Source organism: Bactrocera latifrons, unplaced genomic scaffold (genome assembly GCF_001853355.1).
Source record: "Bactrocera latifrons isolate USDA-ARS-PBARC rearing strain unplaced genomic scaffold, ASM185335v1 scaffold_16, whole genome shotgun sequence".
Taxonomy (NCBI): Eukaryota; Metazoa; Arthropoda; class Insecta; order Diptera; family Tephritidae; genus Bactrocera; species Bactrocera latifrons.
In genome coordinates this window covers 482,902-505,907 of record NW_017535074.1, presented here as the reverse complement: position 1 = coordinate 505,907, position 23,006 = coordinate 482,902, and the positions used below count along the sequence as shown (strand labels likewise).

The 23,006-nt window shown below is 35.9% G+C and overlaps 1 protein-coding gene across 2 annotated transcripts in view; it reads right to left on the bottom strand.

Moving 5' to 3' along the window:
* LOC108966390 (chondroitin sulfate glucuronyltransferase) overlaps positions 1–23,006 on the bottom strand; it is an 83,035-nt gene that overhangs the window by 5,634 nt on the left and 54,395 nt on the right. For both annotated transcript variants that reach the window (XM_018929251.1, XM_018929250.1), the window contains exon 2: positions 11,951–12,619. In XM_018929251.1, coding sequence (XP_018784796.1) covers positions 11,951–12,547 — 597 coding nt within the window. In that variant the 5' untranslated portion in view covers positions 12,548–12,619. The remainder of the gene's footprint in view (positions 1–11,950; positions 12,620–23,006) is intronic.

Genomic DNA, 23,006 nt, shown 5'->3' with positions numbered 1-23,006 from the left:
TAACCTTATATCTGACTCTTTTAGTTTTAGGACTTACAAACAACCGTTATGTGAACAAAACTATAATACTCGTTTTAGCAACTTTGTTGCGAGAGTATAATAATAATGGGCATCACCTTGATATTTCAGCGGCTTTGGCGTGTTATTTTTTTTGGATTCGGCTCGTTTTTTCCCCCTCCATTCCGTTGATTGTTGACTTGCTTGTATGTCAAACTCATAAACTCCTGTCTCATCGACAGTTATAATGAATGTGCACGATCAAGCATGTCCACAGAGACCTGTTTACGGTAGAAAGGCAAAATTTGAGACAAATTCTTTCTTCGATATTTTTATCCATTGTAAAAAGTCGCAATGCACTACCGAGGTGTACCGACTTAAGCATTAGCTGTAAACAAACTGCTTGACAAATCGAGCTCATAATTATAGTAATAAAGGACAGTCCTAACAACTTAGTAAAAAAAACCTTTTTTTTTAGAAATATCATTTACCCGTGGAATTTAATCACAATTTCATTATAGCATTTATGTAGCTGCCATACAAGCTGAATAATCAAAATCAGGAAAAATATCTTTTCATAGGTAACAACTTTTTATCAATGATCCGATATTATATTTACTATACCGGATAGATTTAGCATGTTTCAAACACAACCGGAAGAACTTTGTTAGAGAAAACAAAGTGAAGGGCCATAAACCGATCTCGTTTACGCCTTTGGACCTAAGAGGCAATTATCAAACAAACAAAAAAATAAGTCCGATGCTATAATTATATTACTTAACAAATTTGTGATACTGTGAGCTATGTACATACACACATACATATATATGTATGTATGCAAATACCATGATTACTTACATACTATGTACATTCTCTGTGTTCCATATGGCTTCAAAACAAATACAAATACTCTCTACATACATATGCACAATTGTGTTTTATTAGTGGGCTGGTGAGATCTGCGCCAGCTCAGCCGCCTTTAAAGCAATGAATTGAAAACTTTTGCGAGTTTTGTGCTCGCTTTATGAGCATTTTATGTTAACCTTGAGTTAAATGCTGCCGCGACACTGGTCTTCTGTTTTTTTACTAGGCGACAGACCTTTAATGATTTCCAAGAATCCTCCTTTTTGTGTGGTTTCTTCTGCTGCTGCGCTTGACGATAGCACATTTTGGAGAATCTTCATGCGTTGTGAACGTTTTGTGTGTGTGCTTTCGCATTTCGCATTTCATCTTTCGTGCGATTTTATGCTTGCCATAAAGTAAATAGATGCGCGAAAGATCAAAATCAACACTAACAGCAACAACAAGAGCATTCACTTTTTGTTTGCAAATGTTTCTGCCTCAACTATGAAGTCAATAATTCTAGGCACACACGTGGGGACCTTGTTGTTGGTAGCTCCATATTACTATTTCGAATTTGTGTTTTAATAATAATTTTCCGCAATAGAAGTTCCATTGTTTAGATAGCCAAAGTAGAACGCTATAAGCTATGCTGGGAATCTAAAAACTTAAGAAATATCTACTCATATGTACGTACATACATATGTATGTATGTAAATGTGAGAGTGCGTGATCATTTTGGCAGAAGAATTGAATCATCAAATGTCGGTGTTAGGGGTATGCGGGGTAGTGGACATATCAAAAGGCGTAAACTTCGAATTTTAATAATGACTCAGCAGCAGGAAGTCTTTAAGATTTTGCAAAAATACAAATACAAATGCGTTTATGGTAAACATTATGCATCGTGTGTGTTTGCTTTTGAATACATATTTGTTTTCGATAGTGGCGTGCAGGCATTTCTACTGTTTGTTTTCCACTGAAATAGTAGTGAGTCTAAGGTCGCTAATTTTGAGTTGAACAAACCGGAGAACGGATTTTGAATTTATGGCATAATGGCAACCCTGTGCCATTTATTTTGTTTTCAAGGATGTGTGTTAAGTGGGAAACTTGATAAAAAGAATTTTTTGCCCTAGATACCGGAAGGAATCCTCTTTTATATCCGGCCAAAAACAATATTTTCCCATACACTTTAAAACTTTTAATTTCGCGCGTTAAGTTGGGTCCCTTGTCAATCTTTGGCAATAAGAACGTTTCGAAGATTGTAGCACGTCCTCTGAGCCTCTATGTAATAAATGCATTTTTTTTTGTAGTTTTTTGCGATTTCGAGTAATGATTATTTCAATTATGCGATTATTCGTAATGTTTATTTGATGACTTGATATATGTAGCTTACGTGAACAGATTTGTCGTGAGGCTACGAATAATCCTACTTGGACAGCTAGAAACGTTTACCCGTTGTGACGAGCGGAACTCCCAATTCCCACGACAGACGGAATTTACCGGGATTTCATCCGGCCAAGCACTGTTTTTTCGGAGATCAAATCCCGCTTGGATCGGTAAGTTTTACATTAAGTTTGTCTACGCTGGAGCAATTCCACTCACGGCTACGCACCTCGAGTGGCTAATAAAAGACCTCTACGATTCAGGCAGCATGACCTCCATTCTGATTTCCAGAAAGTATTCCTGCAGTCACCTGCTTGAAGCGGAATCGCCCGCTAGGAGCATCGTTCCTAACTACGTCGAAGACATAAGACAATACAGACCAGGCTTCGAACGCGACTAACTTCAAACATGACCTGACCGCAATTCGCAGTGGAGCCATAAACACCTTCACCGACTTTCTCTCAGTGTACGACGTACTTGAAGTCAAACCACCACCCATTGCAGACGACGAGCTCGGGTTGCCGCGAGAATCGGGAGTGATCTTTGCGCAGCTTCGTTCTGGACACTGTAGCAGGTTAAACTCTTATTTATCCAGAATAGACCCCGACAAACAAAATATGTGTTCCTCATGCAACGAGTCCCGTATGACTCTAACCATCTCTTTCATGTCCAGCTAACCCTACATATCTGATACCCCCTAACGAGGAGTTGATAACCGTTACAACAACAACAATGCTTACAATTTCTAGCTATGGATTAAACAGATCGTCGTATATCGACAAAGTGCCTAGAACCTACTAAAACCAATTCGTTGGGCTTATAGAAAGTATGGTAATCGAGACACTTCAACTGTAGTCTGGCAAAAGTTGGACAGGGGAAGAGAAGGTGTCTAGATGTTTCCACCTTACCTTCGTCCCGACAGCTTTGACATATTTCGTCTTCCAAAAATTTTAGTCTGACCGGTGAGTACCAGTAAGAGTTAGTAGTTCCATGGACCTTACATACCCCACTCCAGACCAAAAGACTTCCGCAAGGTTCATATATTTAGCAACAGAGTGTACGAAGCGGGGGAACACCTACTTGTTTCCATCCTGATGGGATTTAGGTAAGGGTGTTCTTTCTTGCTAGCTCATCGGGAATATCGTTTCCGACAATTCCACTGCCTCCAGGTAACAAGGTAAGTTTAATATGAAGAGTCTTAATGGCTCAAGGCTTGTATAGAAGCTCTGCTGTCAAAGTGTATACAAACCTCCCAAAAAACCCCCCAAACCTTCGAATAAATTTATAGGCTGCTACTTTGATGGCTGCCACTTCTGCTGGAAAAACACTACAGTGGTTTGGCAGTCTGAAGCAAGAGTTGATTGAGAATTTCCGAGGTGACTCCCCCTACAACTTTCCTTTTGAGAGAAGTTCTCCAACCGTGAAAAAGCACCATCCATAAAAAAAAGCTCACCCCATTCCTTTTCCAGCGGAGAAGATATCGTTATGAGTAGCAGTGTGCCCTTGTATGTAGTGTACTACGGATGCCAATGAGATCTCGTTGAACCCGTTTTTGCTGTTTAGCGAGTGTGGCTTTAACGACCAGGCAACCATAGAACAGTAATTGGATATACAATTAGAGGAGTGAGCTCGTATTGCAGCCGCTAAAATACACACCCAAAATTATTTTAAGAACTGTAAAAATGTAAATGATATATAGTTTTTCTTGATATTCAACTTTCTTTGAATCTTGAAAGAAATATTTTCAACCAACATACCGAACCCTAACCGCAAACAATTTTAAGTGACCATATTTTATATTTAGGACAATGAGGATTTTACAAAAAATGTGGTTTTTTATTTGAAATTAAATTAAGAATGCAGTTATTTTAAATCTTTCTGACTAATCTCTCGTTGGACCATACATGTGTAGGATAAATTTTGTAGAAATCGAGACATCGTGATGAAACATGACACAAATATGGCTTGAATCTCTTTAAGTAGCTTGATATTACGGAGGTAACGGGTGATCCATGTAGAGGTACTTTTTAAATAGCCTTTTTTTGAGAAATCATAAGTGTCGTAGCTGAGAGTGTACACGAAGAATCTAGTGCGGCGATTCGGCGACAGTCGCAGCAACTAGGACTGCGTCTGGAATGCCTTGGGTCATTTCACGTCGAGATCTTATATTAAAAGCGTAAAAAATACAGATTGTGCAAGAACTGAAGCCGCTCAACCTTTCCAAAATTTAGTTCAGCCATGAGGCTAAATGGGTATCTGAACAAGCAAAATGGCCGCATTTGGGACGAAGATCAACCTGAAGAGATTCAAGAGGTGTCATTTCATCCAGAAAAACCAATGGTTTGGTGTGATTTATGGGTACAGTGAAATCATCGAATCATATTTCTTCAAATATGATGCCGGTGAAAACGTAACCGTCAATGACAACTGTTATCGCGCCATATTAACAGACTATTTGTTGCCTTAAATTGAAGCTCGTTAACTCGGGGACATTTGGTTTTAACAATGTATTTGCTGTGAGAACACTTCGGTGAGCAGATAATTTCACGTTTGAGCCGGTCTATACGCCACCAAGATCGTGTGAAATCATACCGTTAGATTTTTTCTTGTAAGGATATGTGAAGTCTAAAGCCTATGCGGCCAATCCCGCTTCGATACCGGCCTTGGAACAAAAAATCACGTGTGTTATTCGCCAGTTATAAGTCGAAATACGAAAGAGTCATCGAAAATTGGACTCAACGGATGCGCCATCTGAGATGTAGCCGCAGCCAACATTTGAAAGAAATATTTATTTATTATTTATTTATAATCATTTATACAATAAAATATTTATTATATAAATACATGAAATCGCAGCACTGGCTACTAGGCCTTCATAAATAAATGCCAAAGAATGTTCAAGTAATCCGGAATCGGAACATTAAACTTTCTTTACCATGACTTTATAAGCTTTTCATATATCTACACTGCCGTGTTTGCATCGTTTTAGCGACCAGGGCAAGTAAAGAGTCGACGCTCGGAAATTACATTCGCCTTGGGCCGAATGGCGATAAGTGCTCCAAGGCGATCCAAAGAAGTCTCGTACTTTGTTCGAGATTCACAAAACCACACGTTAATTGTAAAAGATTTAATTATACTTTATACACATACATATGCATATATCTATAATCATTTCAACGAGCAAATGCGACGCTCGTAAAAGTATTGAGCTATTCGACAAATAATAATTTTCTGCCATTAAAATTTAACGATTCAAGAATTAAATGCAATAATAAATTAAAATTCATTATCCGCTTATATCAAGTCCGATCTAAACTTGCTTGTAGTAATACAATTAAGTTGAATTATTATGAATTTTAAACAAATTGTTTTGTAATCAATATTTACTGCCGCCGAGTATGCATTTCATTGACCTTTGCCGATGAACGCGCAGCCGTTGGCGCAGTTCAAGAGATCATAATCGTTGCAATAAAACTTGCAATCAGCAGCTTGCTTTTTAATTAAGCGCGCCAGCTCGCCAATTCGCCAGCTAACGGCTCATTGCAATTTCACTTGAACAATTTGTAGAGTGCAAATACATTTGACGATAATTACATTAAGCATGTCAAATGCCAAAGCAAACACCATTAACAAATGCGCGAACAAGTGACAGACGATTGGCGATTGCGCTCCGAGCGCGAGTGACGCGCAAAAGCACGGGGTATCGCTCCAGTCTATGCGCACACTTGAGAGACACGCGGAAGATGCGCAGTCGTGCCTCCACAGCCGACGACGGGACGTTGCCCCGCGCATTGGACGCACCAGCACTACACCACCAAACCGTTATCAACGCCGTCTATTCGAGCAATCAAAATTAATTGAAAATACAGAAATAACTGAAGAAAACGAATAATAATAAACGTCAGATGCAAATTAGTTAAGTACTCTAACATTTAATTGAGCAGCCGAAGCCAAATGCCCAGTCGGCCTCGATTTAAGTTAAGAATTCGTTGAGTAGAGCGGCTGAGGCTGCCGACACTTGACTAAATCGCACATTGCCTGTCTGCCCTCGCGTCTGCTGGTCGTTTAGAGTACCTCACGATTTATGCCGTTTTCATGAGCCGCTTGGAAATTCCGCGGAGAAAGACACAAAATTCTCTGCTCAAATTCTAAATTTAATATACCGACAGTGTAGATGAGTAGGGAACTCTGTTGGGATACAATTTCAAGAAATTACTGTTAGAAAAACATTTGTACGTATGTATGTACGAGGGTGGTGTGATAAGTACTGAGTCTACAAAAAAAGGAAAATTTTGGAAAAATCGTGGTTTATGTCTAAAGTTTGATACACTTGACCCGGCGATGGTACAACTTTTTAAAGGATATACGTCTAAAAAATTTTATTTTTAGGTTTGTGAAAAGTGCGTCTCCGTGGCTTTAGTAAACATGCTTCTCAAAGTTCTGACAGTAGAGTTCCGGGACCAAATATGGAGAGTTGTCAGGATGATAGCTTATTCGACGCTTTAGCCGTGATAACGACAGAGCTGGTTTCCGGTGCTTTGTCATGGTGAAAGTTATTTTTTTCTTCTCCGAAAGAAACCATATTTTCTATTTGTGATTTCAAAATTTGAATCCCTGCGTGATTTCCCTTCGAAAAACAAGAATCGAATCACCAACCGACCGATATTGTTTTTCCTGAATTCGTCTTAAATCGATGGGCACGTCGCCAAAACAAAACTCCGAGTCCAATTCAGACAGATATGATCAAGCTATTTGAGTGGAAATTTGGATAGCAGGTTATTCCCGATAGTAAGTATCTATTGTAGGCAATTGAGAAGTAAAGTCCTTTTCGAAAGAAAGATTGTGCGTAAGATTTATGGTCCTTTGCGCGTTGGCAACGATGAATATTGAATTCGATGGAACGATGTATTGTACAAGATATACGACAACATTGACATAGTTCAGGGAATTAAGAGACAGCGGCTAAGCTGACTAGGACATTTTATCTGAATGGGAAAAAACACCTCAATTCTGAAAGTATTCGACGCAGTACCCATCGGGGAAAGCAGAGGAAGAGGAAGACATCACCTTCTTTGGAAAGACCATTTGGAGGAGGATCTGGCTTCGCGTGGAATCTCCAACTGACGCCAAATAGAGAAAAGGAAGAACGACTGGCGCGCTGTTCTTAACTCGGCTATAACCGCGTAAACGATGTCTACGTCAATAAAGAAGTATTTCTTGTGATACTTGAGTGCGCGGTGAGTTTAAGTATTTATCGGTCCAATCTCGTTCATATATATGCACCTATGAGTGTATATTTAGTTGCAATATTTATTTTTGTAATTAAATGCTTGGTGGCGTTGCTTCTTACTACATATTTTCAGGGTCAGCAATAAATCAATGAACTCGAATAAAAAATCACCAACGAATTCTCACCTCATATTTTTGGAACGGTATCGAATTGTCTTGTCTGTTAACAGTATATGCATAACTACAAGTACATACTATGCACATTACGACATACATACACACATATACTTATATGTACTAGTATTTACGTTAAATTGAGTGGTCGCAAAGTGGCATGACTTGATTTACGCGTCCGTCCATTGGCCTGTTCGCCTGACTGTTTGATTAGGCTTGTGTAATTTCACTGCTGGTTTGCGTGTGTATGCTTACTCGGGAAGTCAACACATAATTTATATAACAAATAAAAATATAAAATTGAATTAAAGCCCAACTAAAACCGAAATGTAGCTGATGATAAACGAAAAAACGCAAAAGCGTGGCACGAGCAACTTTTTAATGTACACCTAGCATAGACATATATTTACATAATCACATTTACGTATGTATGTAAATGTGTAGATGTTGACAAGTCAAGAGCATGCGTCCAAAATTCTGCTGTCATCACACTTTCAAGTCGATGGCACACAGAAGATTGCCGATCGAGCTTTTTGATTCCTTTCAATGGACTGCGAGTATGACCATGCGGGGAAACATGTCTGCAGCTTTTTCACCCATTCCATTTATTTTTGATTAAAAGATAACAGAAAAATATTTGCTTAAAAATATTCAAATAATCTGAATGAAAAAATTGGGGAGGGAATATGGTTAACAGGTCATTGGCCAAATGAGGGCGTAAATATAATATATTATAACCAAAATTTTATCGCAAAAATAAAATTTCAACAAAAAAAAAAAAAAAACAACTAAGCGAAAATTTGAAACGATATCATACTATGTTAATCTTAACACTTTGATATCATTCTATAAATATATCTCATATAATTACGGGCAATAATATCTTATATCAAGATATCTCAATTATATACATTATGAAGTTAGCGGCAGAAATCGACGAAATCTGACCTTCAATTTTATACTTCTGTCGAACTAAACATATGATTTATATTATTTATGGCTAATTCACAGTTCCGTTATGACACTATTGGAAACTTTGTAGAACGTTGAAAATAGTCGCTAAAGCGGTATTCTTAATCAATACTTCACGGCCACAGCGTGACGATATTACAGTTCAAACGGCACACCATTCTTATCAGATGAACTCTTTGCTATTTTTAATATGACAGTATTATATTTATTATTGACTGCAGTTCATATTTATACCCCGAACAGGGTATATTAAGTTTGTCACGAAGTTTGTAACACCCAGAAGAAAAGGTCGGCGACCCTATAAAGTATATACATATGTATATAAATAGTCGATTTAGCCATGTCCGTCTGTCTGTATATATATCGGATCGGAATTAAGTTCTTGTATGGAAAACTTTTATATTTGACGAGATATATTCACGAAATTTGGTATAGATTATTCTCTAAGGCAACAATGTAATCTCAGAACAAATTATTCAGATCGGTGAACTATATCATATAGCTGCCATACAAACTGAACGACCGGAATCTAGTACTTATATCGAAAACTTTCGCATTTGACGTCGTATCGTCACGAAATTTGGCATGGATTACTGCTTAAGGTAACAATATAATCTCCATAAAAATTGTTCACAGAACGGATTACTATAGCACATAGCTTCCATACAAACTGAACACATAGTTATTAACAGAAATGCACCTGTGAAGGGTATTTAGCTTCGGTGCAACCGGAGTTAACGTTTTTTCTTGTTTTCGTGTTCTGATTTTGTATACAATCAATAAAAAAAAACATTACGTGGAACCAAAAGAAGAATATTTTAAGTTTGTCACCCTCAGAAAGTATCTGAGTTTTTGAGACCTCTATCTGAAATTTTGAAAATTTTTTCTCATCAAAGAATAGCTTATTTGATGGTACCGTTACATGACTACTACAGTTGTAGCTGCCATCCAAACTGATCGATCAAAATCAAGTTCTTGTTTGGAAACTTCTTTATTTGTGAAGGGTATTCTAGATTCGGTGCGACCTAAATTAAAGTTTTTTTCTTCTTTTTGACAAGAACGAAGTACTTAATCTTTCAACAGGGCACTAGCTGAATAAATGAAAAAAAAAATTTATGAAATGCTGTGAAGAACTAAACGAAGTAAAAAGAGAGACAAATATCGAAACGTATTCAGCATTAAAAAAAATTGTAATTCGTTTTTTTTTTTATTTTGTAATCCCAAAGGAGAAAAATTTTGTGTGCCAAGCATATAATTAAGATAAAATTTTTTTTTAGAATTAAAATTTTTTCGTTTTAGCATGCTTCATTCCAAACAAAAAATGAACATATAATTTTTATTTCCAACATCGGGATTAACAAATTAAAATACAATTTTTAATCTCAAAATAATGACCAGAAATAAAATTTCTACAAAATTCGCAACCCTAAATATACATACATATGTACAATTATATCTCAATCATTAAATATTTCATTGAGCAGATAATCTAACGTTTTGGGCCGGTCGATTACTCACCAAAATCGTGTGATGTAACACCGTTAGACTTTTTCCTGTAGGGATATGTAAAAACTAAAGTAAATATGGACAATCTTGCTTCGATTCAGGCCTTGTAGCAAAACATCACGCGTGTCATTCGCCAGTTATTAGTCGAAATGCTCGAAAGAGTCATCGAAAATTGGACTGAACGGATGGATCATCTGAGATGTAGCCGCAGCCAACATTTGAAAGAGATAATCTTCAAAACAAAAATGCCAAATAATGTTCTTTCTAATGACAATAAACATTCCACGTTTCTGTGAAGTAAGGAACAACGAATTGCATCCCCCTTTTTAAAAAGCAATCTACGTATGGTGGTACATTTCCCTACCAGGTAGACGCTAAGTCCCCAAGTGTTGTGGGAATTTTGTTAAGGGTCAATATTATATCTTCGCTTCAAAAAAGAACTTTAAACGTAAGTGTGTGCTACTGTATTTACAATATCGGTCTAATTAGCTTTTAAAATCAAAAAATTTCAAAATTCTTTACTTTTCTGCTATCTCTATCAAATTTGTAGTTCAACTACTTCTAACGCCACTAAGTGATGTGAGGATTTTGGTCTTATCTTATGTTGATTGAGTTGAGTTGTTATCTTAATAATATAAAATCAAACAAGATTACATTGCAACTTATTATCTTCGAAATAAATTTCGTATCGATTATTTTGACAGGGAAATTAAACTAATATTATATCTATATGTATATTTATGACGTATATTTATGTTTATTTATATTCATATTCGCTATATATATTATATTTTTCAAGGCACCTCGCGCCTTTTTTGACTACCCATTACATAATATTAGTTTGTCAAAAAAGTCTTGCGGTATTTTTATTGAATTTTCAATTGTTCATAAATTTTTTTTTTTGATGACTCATGCCCAGCTCTTGACCGATGCTACGGCTGCTACTATGCCGGTTTCTTTCGACCAATTCAGACCTTTCGACGGCAGGCCTTCCGGAGCGTGGCGCACCTTCGACCACCTTCACACCAGAACGAAAACGTTGAACCCATCGTTGTGCGGTGGAAATGGAAACTGTATCGGGTCCATAAACTGCAAAAATTTTATTGGCGGCTTGAGGTGCATTTTTGCCTTTATCGTAGTAGTACTGTAAAATATGCCGTATTTTCTCTTTATTTTGCTTCATGTTTGCGACGGTATAATTCACGAACGACTAAAAAGAAACGACAATCAATGTTAGCGCGTGAAATGCGCTTTCCAAAAAGGTATAGCATGACCCGATGCGACGAATAAAACTAGAACTACGCGCTCTCAGCGCCAACTAGCGAAAACACCGCAAGACTTTTTTGACAACTAATATAACATAAGGCTTTTGCGCTTCAACGCAGTCTGCATTTATAAATACTCATAATGTTCCCGCTGTCAAACTGACGCCCGTCTTCAATACTTATTTGTTGCAATCATCATTAACTCGTGTTAACATTCAATTATTCCTTGTAGTCAACTAAATTTGGTTTCACTGAGTTCCATGAAGGTTACTGTACTAGTACGACGTTTGAATGCTTTAATTACGTTTTGAAGTTTATGTACGTCATCACAGATTTTCCATTGCATTGCGCAGAAGATCATCATTAATATTTTTAGCGAAGTAAAATATCTCGCAAAGGCAGTGCTTGCTTTTTTTTGCATAATTCTACCTATTTTGCTTAAATATTTTCGATCATGAGCTGGTTGCGATACATACGATTATTACGGAAAAGGTAAACAGGCATGTATAATCTGTACAATATTTACAAATTCACTTAACTACTATTATTTACTAGAGATCTATTTAAGTCAAGTATGCGCTCACCTGAAAGCTTGTCTGACATCCGGACAAATTACTTGAATACTTTACACAACGACCGATATTGACGCTATGCACATTGCTGACGCCATTACGCACACACCAATCCAGATTGTTGCGCATCTTACGTATGACACTGCTGCTAAGCAAAATGCCGGCATTTAAATCACAGTAATTACGATCACTTTGACTGCCGAGATCATCAACACCATTGGAATTCGAGATACGTCTGGACGCCGCAGCCGCCGCCGCCGCACTGTCACCACCATCCGCGATATTCTGCTCCAGTCTGGCACCCATATATAGATCGAAAGTGATGCTGATGTGATAGAGCAGTGTCTTCAGTTTACGTGCATCCACGTACACCGTATCTGGCATGATCAGAAAGTAATCGTAGTCATCGAGGTAATTATCCGCAATGTATTTTATCACATGGAATGGTCGCAGACTCTCGCGTGTGTCTGTGAAGCCGACAATATTCTTGAGTTTATAGTTCGTTTTCACATTGTCGGCGTTAATGAAGAATTTAATTTTATTCACCAAATGCGCTGTGGTGCGATTTATCGCCGTCGCTAGAGTATTGATGTTGTCCTGTGACGTCATCACGCCAATGAAGATCTTCTCGCGTATACCCAACTCGGAGGAGTAATAGCGCGGACGAATGACATTCGTGGCCTGTAAGTGGAATAATAATTATTTAACAAAGCTTATGAGTTATTGGAGTGTAAACATTGTGGACATATATGAATATACCTATACCAAATTATATACCAACATAGTACGTTCTATGGAAAGTAAGAAAAAACCAAAAGTGAGCTATAATTTATTGCGCACAGACGGAGGATATAAAAAGTGCCAAAACATCAAAAAATCCACACTTAATAACTCTGGTGCGAATTGTATAGTGCTTGCCCTTCTCATTTCTGTATAACCCGACTTGCACGGATCTTGTTTCAAGCAGATGATAATGAGATATGCAATGATTTTTTATAGCTTTTGTGGGGATAACCGGCAATGTCGCAAAAGAAACGTATAATAATATATATGTATATAAGTAGATTTGCAGTTTCTTTTGAGAAGTGATGCAGGTAGATAATTTTTTAATTGGTTTATATTTATTCCCGTGCGCCACGTGTTACTCAGAGTATTTAAACACTCGAAATTTTTGTGTAAACTTGGTATGCAAGGATTTTATCATAGGTTCATAGGTTTTTTGGAAGATTAGAAAAGAGCACGTTAACAAACAGGCAGACTTTGAACTCACCAACAAAGGAAGCACCACAACTTATTATGTTATGAAAATGTCTCCAGGTTACATGAGTTTGCGCGGGTAAAAAACATCCTTTTTTCAATAATAATTTACTCTTATAAAAAATTAAATATTTTATTAGACTTTTTTATTGTCACAAACAGACGCTATTAACAAAGAACTTCTGATGTTTTGAAAAAAAAAAAAAATTATTTTAAACTCGGCCATTGCGACGACATATCCGGCAACCTCTCGGAAAAAATATGCGTCCGCGTTGCCAGGATAACTCCTTATTCCATCTAACGTGAACAAATTATGTTTTTAGTTAAATCCTTAAGTGTACTAAACTTACGAAGGAAAAAAAGCTGAAATTTGGATTTTTGGCAGACACTTTTACAAAAATAATATTTCAATGAAAATTTGCGACATTTTCTTCGTCCAAGTCTTTAAGAATTGTACCAGTGTAAAATTTCATGATGATCGGTTGGGCAGTTCTCGAGAAATCTCGTCAACCGACTTCAAAAACACAGTTTCGAGAAAAAGGCGTTTAAAGATGGCACACTTAGCCCAGCCAGGCTCAAGCGCTCAAGTTCTCAAATCTGTAACTTCGAAACTATTACTCGGATCAACTTACAAATTTCGGGCAATATTCTAGAGGAGATGTAGAATTTAATAAGATAATAAAAAAAAGAGATTTTTTTAAACCCGTAAAGTCATGTAAGCTCTTAAAAATTTTTATAGAAAATGATTGAACTCTAATATCTACAAAAATTCGATGCAATTAATATCCAAACAAAGCAGAACAATTTAGTAAGATTTACTCATCCAAAAACGGCATTTAATGACCTCCCAGTCAATCTACAAACCAACTGAGATGATATGATCTCTGTCCACGTAGTTCGAACCTGGGGCCTTGAGCCTGCTTCTACAATTTGCTGGGCAATCCAGTTTTATAAAAATAATAACTTTGGTAGTAAAAAATTATTATTCCACACCCTAGCAAAAACAGCAGTTTAAAAATTCAAAACTACTGTAGTGATAAATTTTTATTTTAAGAGAAAATGGGCGTAAAAGCCTTTGTTTGAGTAATCAACAATCTAGTGAGAGTAATTTTCGCTTGCTTCCTACTCTTTAATTAAAGTTATTACTTTCCAAAAGTTCCAAAAAGAGTTAACGTCGGTGTAAGATATCAGCGTTAGGAATTGGCTCCGCTATGGTAGTTTCGAAGACAACTATTTGACCAGTTTATGGTGAACCTGAGATATTTTTTCAGACAAATTCTAGATGAGTTTGACTTACTTGAGACAGTAGGCACTAGGAACTTTGTATTTCAATCGGAACTGATATATTTTTTAAACATATGTTAAAAGATGTACAAAACATACAGGTTCTTTAGTCAATAATTTTTCACTGGTATCAAGCTGATGCCGCTTGATTTTTGCTGCCTTTTGTAAGCTAAACTTTATAGACTGGTAATGCTACTTATGAGTCAGTTATGACACTTAAAAGTAACAATTTCGAAAGCACCTTTGAGTATTATTATCTCGTTCTTTTATTGTGGAATATGACTTTGCATTACAATTAAACTGATTTTAATCGCCTTAGAACGCCAAATATTTGATGAATCTTTACATTAATATACCAACCCTGACATCACCTACTAAATCAGCTGTTTCTCATTTCAAATCAAATTAATCTAGACCATGAAAACTACTTTGTCCGCTACTAAAGTCAAAAAAATTTATTTGTTAAAGTATTTACTTTTAAATAGATATTTTGCTATTTAAATAGATAAGCTTAGTGAATAGCGAATCGACCAGCAAACTGGCATAAATCATTTTTCAAATAAAGATACATAAATAACAAGAATAACCTACTATACTGAAGTCACTGAACAACTTCAAAACATAGCGTGCAGAGAAGTGGCAAATCGAACAGCACTATATCCTATTTGTAACATATATTTTGAATTCAGTGACCTAGTTGGATAAGCAAGGAGTGATTTTATTTAACTAACTGATTTTTTTGTGTTTTACAACATAGCACCCGCCATTATCTACATTGTGACAAAAAAACATGGAACGAAGAATTTGTCTTAAATTTTATATTTCTAATCAAATTGGAAAAGGCTTACGGTGTTTCAGTTTTAACAAAACCACAAGCCTATGAGGGGTACAAGGCTTTCAAAGACGGCCGAGAGATCGTTAAATACATGGCTCGTTGTAGACGACCTCTTGAACTGATGGAAAAAATATTAAAAAAAAAAGTGAAGGTGCTTGAAAATCGTCAAGCAAACGTTAGAGAGCTGGCAAGAAACGCGAAATCTATTGCGAGTCCGTTTGAAAGGAATGGGTGAAATGAACAAACTGGTCTCTTTGGACGTGCTTGACGTGCGATTTTCGCTCACTTTCATGGACAGCATTTAAACTGCCTATGAGACATAGGTTTATGAGTTTGAACACATAAAAAGTCAACAATCATCGGAATGAAGGGAAAAAGGAACCGAAAACAACACGCCAAAGCCATTGTTTGATCTGGGTTTTTTCGATATTCGTGGTTTGATGCATCATGAATTTGTTCCGGAAGGGCGGACGGTTTTTACTTGTTCCCCAAAGTGAAATTGCCGCTCAGTGGAACCCGCTCTTCCTCGATCGTAGAGATAAAACAAAATTCGCCGAAGAAACTGAAGGTCATCCCAAAAGGTGATTATGAAAAGTGTTTCGAGAAATGCAAAAATGAAGGCGACAAAATAAATATTGATGAATAATTAAATGCTTTGTGTTTTAGTTAAAATTTCCGGGTATTTTTTTGTCACAATGCATATCTTTATTCGCGCAAAAATAAGTTAGAACTCGCCACCCAATAACACACAATACCCGTACTAGTTAGTATGCAAATGTCACGACTGACATGATCGATCAATTTGAAAGCGGTAAACAACAAAAGTAAAATATTGTTAAAATAAAAAATAATTGGGGTATTCACAACCTGTCTTAAATCGTAAAGTCGTAAAATTTTAAATTTTTACACTTGTTTAAAAAAAATTTGTTGTTGGATTACATACAAAAATTACTTTACACATTTACAATTCTCAATACTATGTTTTCGAATCGTTATAACTTATAACTTTAAGATAGATGTGAAAACCCTAATTTTTATTTAAACAAGTGTAAAAATTTTAAATTTTACGACTTTACGATGCTTTAAGACAGGTTGTGAACACCCCAAATAAAAATACAATTTGTATAATATGCAAATTTTAATTCTAAAAAAATATGTAACTGAAAAAATTTTGAAAAATTGAATACACATAAATTTCATTGCATTGTGACTGAATACTCAATTCACAAATTGAAACAGAATATATATACATACATATGTACATTAATATATGATATGCATATGGTATGTACATACATACATATGTATATCTTTTAGCAATTGCTCCATTTTTCCCACCTGAGCGCAAACGATTCTTTCGTACACGCGCTACGCAAAGTAGCTCCAAAGCAAATATACATGAGCAAAGTCTCGTAATGTGGGTTTCGTGGAATTTCGCTGAGCAACATGCGAAATATCTATTATTTATAAATAAAGATAAGATAAAAAATCGCAAACTGACCAAATATGTTCCGGCGAATTTGTGCTTCTGGGCAAAATCTTCTTCAAGGATAAACAAAACTTAGCTCTGAAAATGTACACACGTCTCTAAATGTGTGTGTATGTTTATATGTGCAACATTATCTGCTTAATTAATAGCAGTATTGTTGAAGAATAGAGATGTTGTTTTTAATTGCAAAACTCACATTGGCAAATCATAACTCAAGGCCGACGCATGAAATGTGATAAGTACATAAATACACAAGCGCATGTTAGCCATGGGTGAAGAGCAGCACCGCAGAGCATTAGTAATTTTTAGCAGCAATTGTACTTTTTCCACTTAATGACTGCATAAATAAACTAATTTGCGTAAGCTAATAAATCTAAGGCGAAAAAATGAGGTGAACTCATTTGATTAAAAGCAAATAAACATATTTATATACACACATGTATATACATAATATATAAATACTATTTCAGAGAACAACAAATACTTGCCATTTATTATGTATTATTTATTGAGTTATATTGAAAATCATGAGTTCGAAATATATAAACGCCGCATGCGTACACAATGTATGTAGTAAGTATATTTCCACAAATATATATATATGTGTGTATGTACTATATATTAGTGCAAAAATTTTCAAAACTGAAACCAATTGAAAAATAAACATTTGAAATATTTCTCTCATAAATAAACTGGTGCGCATACAAATTAGTAGCACAAAGTAACATCTGGCAACACTAAGAAAGAAAAAGTAAAAGGATAAAATATAACCATGGAAAAATATTTAATTGAAGTTGAGCTAATTTTCAAGTGTTAAGGGGGGTAAGGTCAAATCATATGAAAAAAGCCATGTTTTTGTGATTTCATTGAAGTATGGCATTCGAAAAATGTCTTATCAATTTTTGACAAAGAAATTACCCTGTCGGGTCTCGGAAAAAAATTGAATTGCAGTGCCCCTCATAACTCGTTGCTGGATCATCCGAAATCACAAAATTCGTTAGATAATAGTTTTCCCCAGTTAACGCTGTAAGGGTTTTTGAAATTCCAATTTTTGAATTTTTTCTAAGACTGTGAAGTGAAAAACACAATTTTTTGGAAAAAAATCGGCTATTTTGTTATTGCGAAATCAAAATTATGAAAAAAAAACTCTACAGCATTACCTCATAAAATATGTACAGAAATAGTGTTTAAAATTTCAAAAGGATCGGTGCAGTAGTCTTGAAGTTATGAGGGGCACCGACTTTGAAATCTTTGAAAACGAGAGTTGTGGGAAAAACGCTTTAAAGTTTTAAACACAAAAAAAAAAAAAAACAGTGTAAAACGTTTATTTATTTATACTCATTTACTCATAACTTCGTCAATTTTGCTTTAACTGGATCGAAATTGAATTGAATTGACATAATATTCTCCAAATATTATGCATTCAATTTGAAAAAATGAAAAAAATTTAATTTAATACCTTACCCCCCCTTAATTGATCAGTTTATATTTATAGTTAATGTTATCAAAAATATGATTACAGTACGAAATATACGCATGGTGCGCAATAAATAGCTAATTTTATATTATTATATGTATAATATTATAAAAATTTGTTGAAATTACTAATCTAGAGGTGTATTTATGTTTAATTATTTTTACATTTATAGGAGGATGGAGTCATGTGTAGATGTTCATGCAAGTGAGGTAAGTCTCTGATCGCCATTCACTTTTGATTAGTCAAAAACGATTCTTTACATATGGCACAAGAAGCTCACAACTTCCGGTCGTAGACCAAGTATCCTCTGGATAACCAAAGAAAATCCATTTGAATGCAAGCAAAACTGAGAAGGCAAAACCTAACTCCCCAGGGTTGTGAGCTGGGTTTGGGACCAACCAAGTAACATCCCCAATGAAAAGAATACAACCAATACGGATGAGAGATTCCTATTTCGACAACGACCACTGTAAATGCATTAAGGATTACAATTTATAGGCGTACAACTGAAATGTTCGGTCCTTAAATTGGGAAAGTGTCGCTACTCAGCTGGTTGATGTCCTCGTAAGAGTAAAGGTTGACAAGGACTGAGACGAGTTGGTCCTTGTGGCATTTACTAAAGTGGCTATATAAAGGAACGCAAATTCGATGTGGGATTCATGGTGGGAGAGAGACTCCGTTGCCGAGCCCTGATATTCACCCCGGTGGATGAATGTCTAGCCACAATCCGCATCATTTGGCCCACGCCTCAACGGAAGAGAAGGATAAAAATTGCCTTCTAAGAGCGCTTGGAGTGTATCTACGACAGCCGATAAGCAAATGATGTTAATACCATTGGCCACAACAACTGCGTTGTTAGTTCTGATTTCTCCAATCTGGATAAGGGGCTGGTGGTGAACTAGGTCAACAGGAAATATCTCCTGTCATCAAACAAACAGGCGTTGCACTCGCGACTTGGGTCACTCGTCACTGTTGACTGTCATAACTTCGAAGTCGTAAATAATTTCGTCTATTCGACAGCCTCGAAATCCAACACAGAATATCTCTTGCCAACAGGTGCTACTTCGGACTGAGTAAGCAATTGAGAAGTAAAGTACTCGACCAAAAATGACTAAATTCGACAAGGCACTCATTAGTCGCGTCCTTCATTTATGGTCCATTATGCGTTGACAACGGTAAATACCGCAGATGACATTCACATTGTTCAGCGAATTACAAGACAGCGGCTACGCTGGCTAGGTCATGTCGTCCGAGTGAATGAAAACATTCCGTTGGAAAGACCAGGTGGAGAAGGAAAAATTTTCATTTCCCAGCCCAACTGGACTACTTATAAGTCCATCATCCTACCATTTATCTTTTATCACCTCGAACGATCGTACAAGCGGTTTTTTGGGAAAAACGTGACAATATCGGAAAAATTCTAGCTCTTACCACTCACACACTTACGCTTAATAATCATCACTTTCCAGAACTTTAATGGTGAGATCATCGACCAACATAAGTATACTAAATAATTGGGACACAAACAACGTAAGAGCCAGGTCCAGTAGATAACTATTAAAAGTTTTATAATACGACAAAATACGATAACTATGCGACCATTAAATTTGGAGACAAACTATATGTAGCGGGCTTTCAATATTAACTTCGACCAATCTGACGTCTTTGTTTGAGCTTCTAAGAAAGAAGAAAACAAAACCAAAAAAGTCTATAACAATTACAGCGTTCCTGACAATGATGAAAACTCAAAGTCAAAGAATCAAAACAATCCATCGACATTTCTATGTTCATCTATGTATTATGGAGATCGGTCGCCCTTAGAATGTGATAGAATGTGAACAAATGGCCAATGGCATATGGAGCATAGTCTAACCAATATTAATGCCTACCTCCAATATAATCGAATCTTCAGTAATTTAATATAAAAAAAAACCTAATCAGATTATTGTTTCCTTAGGTATGAGTTAGTTCAATATTGTCCATTCATCGAATTAATACGACAGAGCTTACCATTTAACGTTAAATACTAACAACATATGGTTATAAACATCTATTCCCAAAAATTTGAAGTTTTTAACAAATTTCTTCGAAAACAATGTTTAAGAATGCCCACTCAACTGAAATTGAATCGCCTGACGCCAAAATTCCAGCTGAAACACTTCACTTCAATGACATGTGCACATAAGTACATATCCAATAAGTAAATACGAGTGTATTCGTAGGCATGTCTGACGCCATAATTACACAAACCCCCGGCGACAAGGCCAAGAATGGGTATCACGCTCGGAACCTAACTCAGCAAAAGGTGTGTCTTTGGCTTCAAGTACTTTAATACTAATCCATTAAGTATAAGAAAATGAAAACCGGAATATTTACGTATGTCCACAGAGGTATAAGTGCACTCAAGTGTTTAAACATACAGTTATTGAATATAAAACCAAATACCGCTTTAATTGCTGAAAGAGCTTCTTAAGTCGCTGCATTATGAATCAGATGATTACGAACACACACAAAAGCCTTAACGATTATTTAGAACTATCGAAGAAACAATATTGATTTTGAGAACAATGATAACAAATCTAATGCATAGGGCGAACGCAATTACGCTCGTGGGATAGAGGCTGAAGTATGCTATTACGTATCTGCTGGCATGGGTATATAATCGTAGACGTTTACGTATGTATGCATTATATATGTGCACCATAGATTTCGAGGGGAATTATCTTTAAATTGCACATTTTAGTTCTAAGAATATATACATATAATAAACGTTCTTTGCATTTCGATTGTATTTATAAAATATATGGAAATACCACATGTGTAAGTGAACTTTTCACTAAGAAAGTTATTCATTTAATGAATAACAAATTTGCATTACAATTGTTGAGGGGAAAAACTAATCTTGTTGTCTGGAATTGAAAAGTACTTTTGTAACGGGTGATCATGGAAAGACATACGCCTGAATAACGTTTACAAATCGTTCAACTTTATGAACGAAATAAATCGAAATAACTGAGCATACTATTCGCCACACCATCACCCATCTTGAGACCCAAAATTCATTATTCGATCATTTTCGACCGAATAGACCACGTCCAGCACGCAGTGAAGAAACTCGTACTGACGTGTGGAATGACTTGAAACATTTTACGTCGAGATCTTAAATTGAAAGCAAACATAATACAGCTTGCGTAAGAACTGAGGCTGCTCGAAATTTCCAAGCGACATCGCTTCGCTCTATGATCTCTTGAAAACTTCCAAGAAGGTCCGACGTTTTCGTTTCAAATTTTGTTCAGCGATTAGGCACATTTCTAACTCAATGGGTATGTAAATCGAATTCAAAATTTCCACATTTGGGACGAAGAGCAACCTGAAGAGATTGAATATTTTGTTACAACAAGACGGCGCCACATATCGCACATCGCATCAATTAATGGATTTATTGAGAGAATATTTTGGTGAGCAGATAATTTCACGTGCTGGGAAGTCGATTGATCATCAATATCGTGTGATATCACACCGTTAGACATTTTCTTGTGGGGATATATAAATTTGAAAAGCTCGAATCTGTCATTAAAAACCGGACTCAATGGTTGGACCAACTGAGACGTAGCCGCAGCCAAATTTGAAAGAGATAAGAATACCACTAAAATTTTAACCATACCTCTCCCCTTCTTCTTACGGACTTGGTACAATTAGGCTATATCCTGAACAGGATATATTAAGTTTGCCACGAAGTTTGTAGTTCTTCGAAGAAATTATTCAGAATATTCATATATTAAAGTTATTGAAAGGAATCTTTTGTATATGATTTTTTTCCTTTTATCTTTTTCTGCAGAAAAAGGTACCGACCGCGATGATTTTTAGAGTTTTTTTTTTGTAACTGTCTCTTTTATGAGTGCACTCTGTTTTCCAAATACCTTTAGGGGATTTAGTGAATCACTTACGAAGAGTTGCCTTAGCTGGCGAAAGCCGCGGTAGAACTTTTCCAGCTGGTATTTATATTTCTTTTTTCATCAATAAACATTGTTTTAATTACTCACGAAAGCCCTAATTATGTATTTTTTCCATGTCAAAACTAATTTTCTGATAATCCTCAAATTTAACGTCGTGTTTTTTAAAGATCGAAACATAAAACATTTGGAAACAACCTAGTGGATCCCTCTCATACGAACTTTTCACTTTACTTGAAATATGGTCTGTGGTCCTTTTGTCCATGTTAATATAGCTTTATGAGACAGCAAAATAAACATTTTCTTAAGGAAAGGTATTAGCAATGTCATTACCCTCGAAAGATAAAAAAAAACCCTATATAAAACTCGTATTCCAATATATCAAAGCATTTCTAACTAGCACTGTGTGTTTTTAATTACTTAGGAGTGTGCATTTTTCAAACTTTAATTACAGTTTTATGATAACTTCGTATAATAACCTAGCATCACACACTACTGTTTCCTGATAAAAACAAGGAAAAACGTTAACTTCGGCTGCACCGAACCTAATATACCCTTCGCAGGTGCATTTCTTTTAGTAACTATGTGTTCAGTTTGTATGGAAGCTATATGCTAAAGTTAACCGATCTAAACAATTTATTCGGAGATTACATTGTTGGTTCAGGAAATTATCTATACAAAATTTCGTGAATATATCTTGCCAAATGTGAAAGTTTTCCATACAAGAACTTGATTCCGATCGTTCAATTTGTATGGCAGCTATATGCTATAGT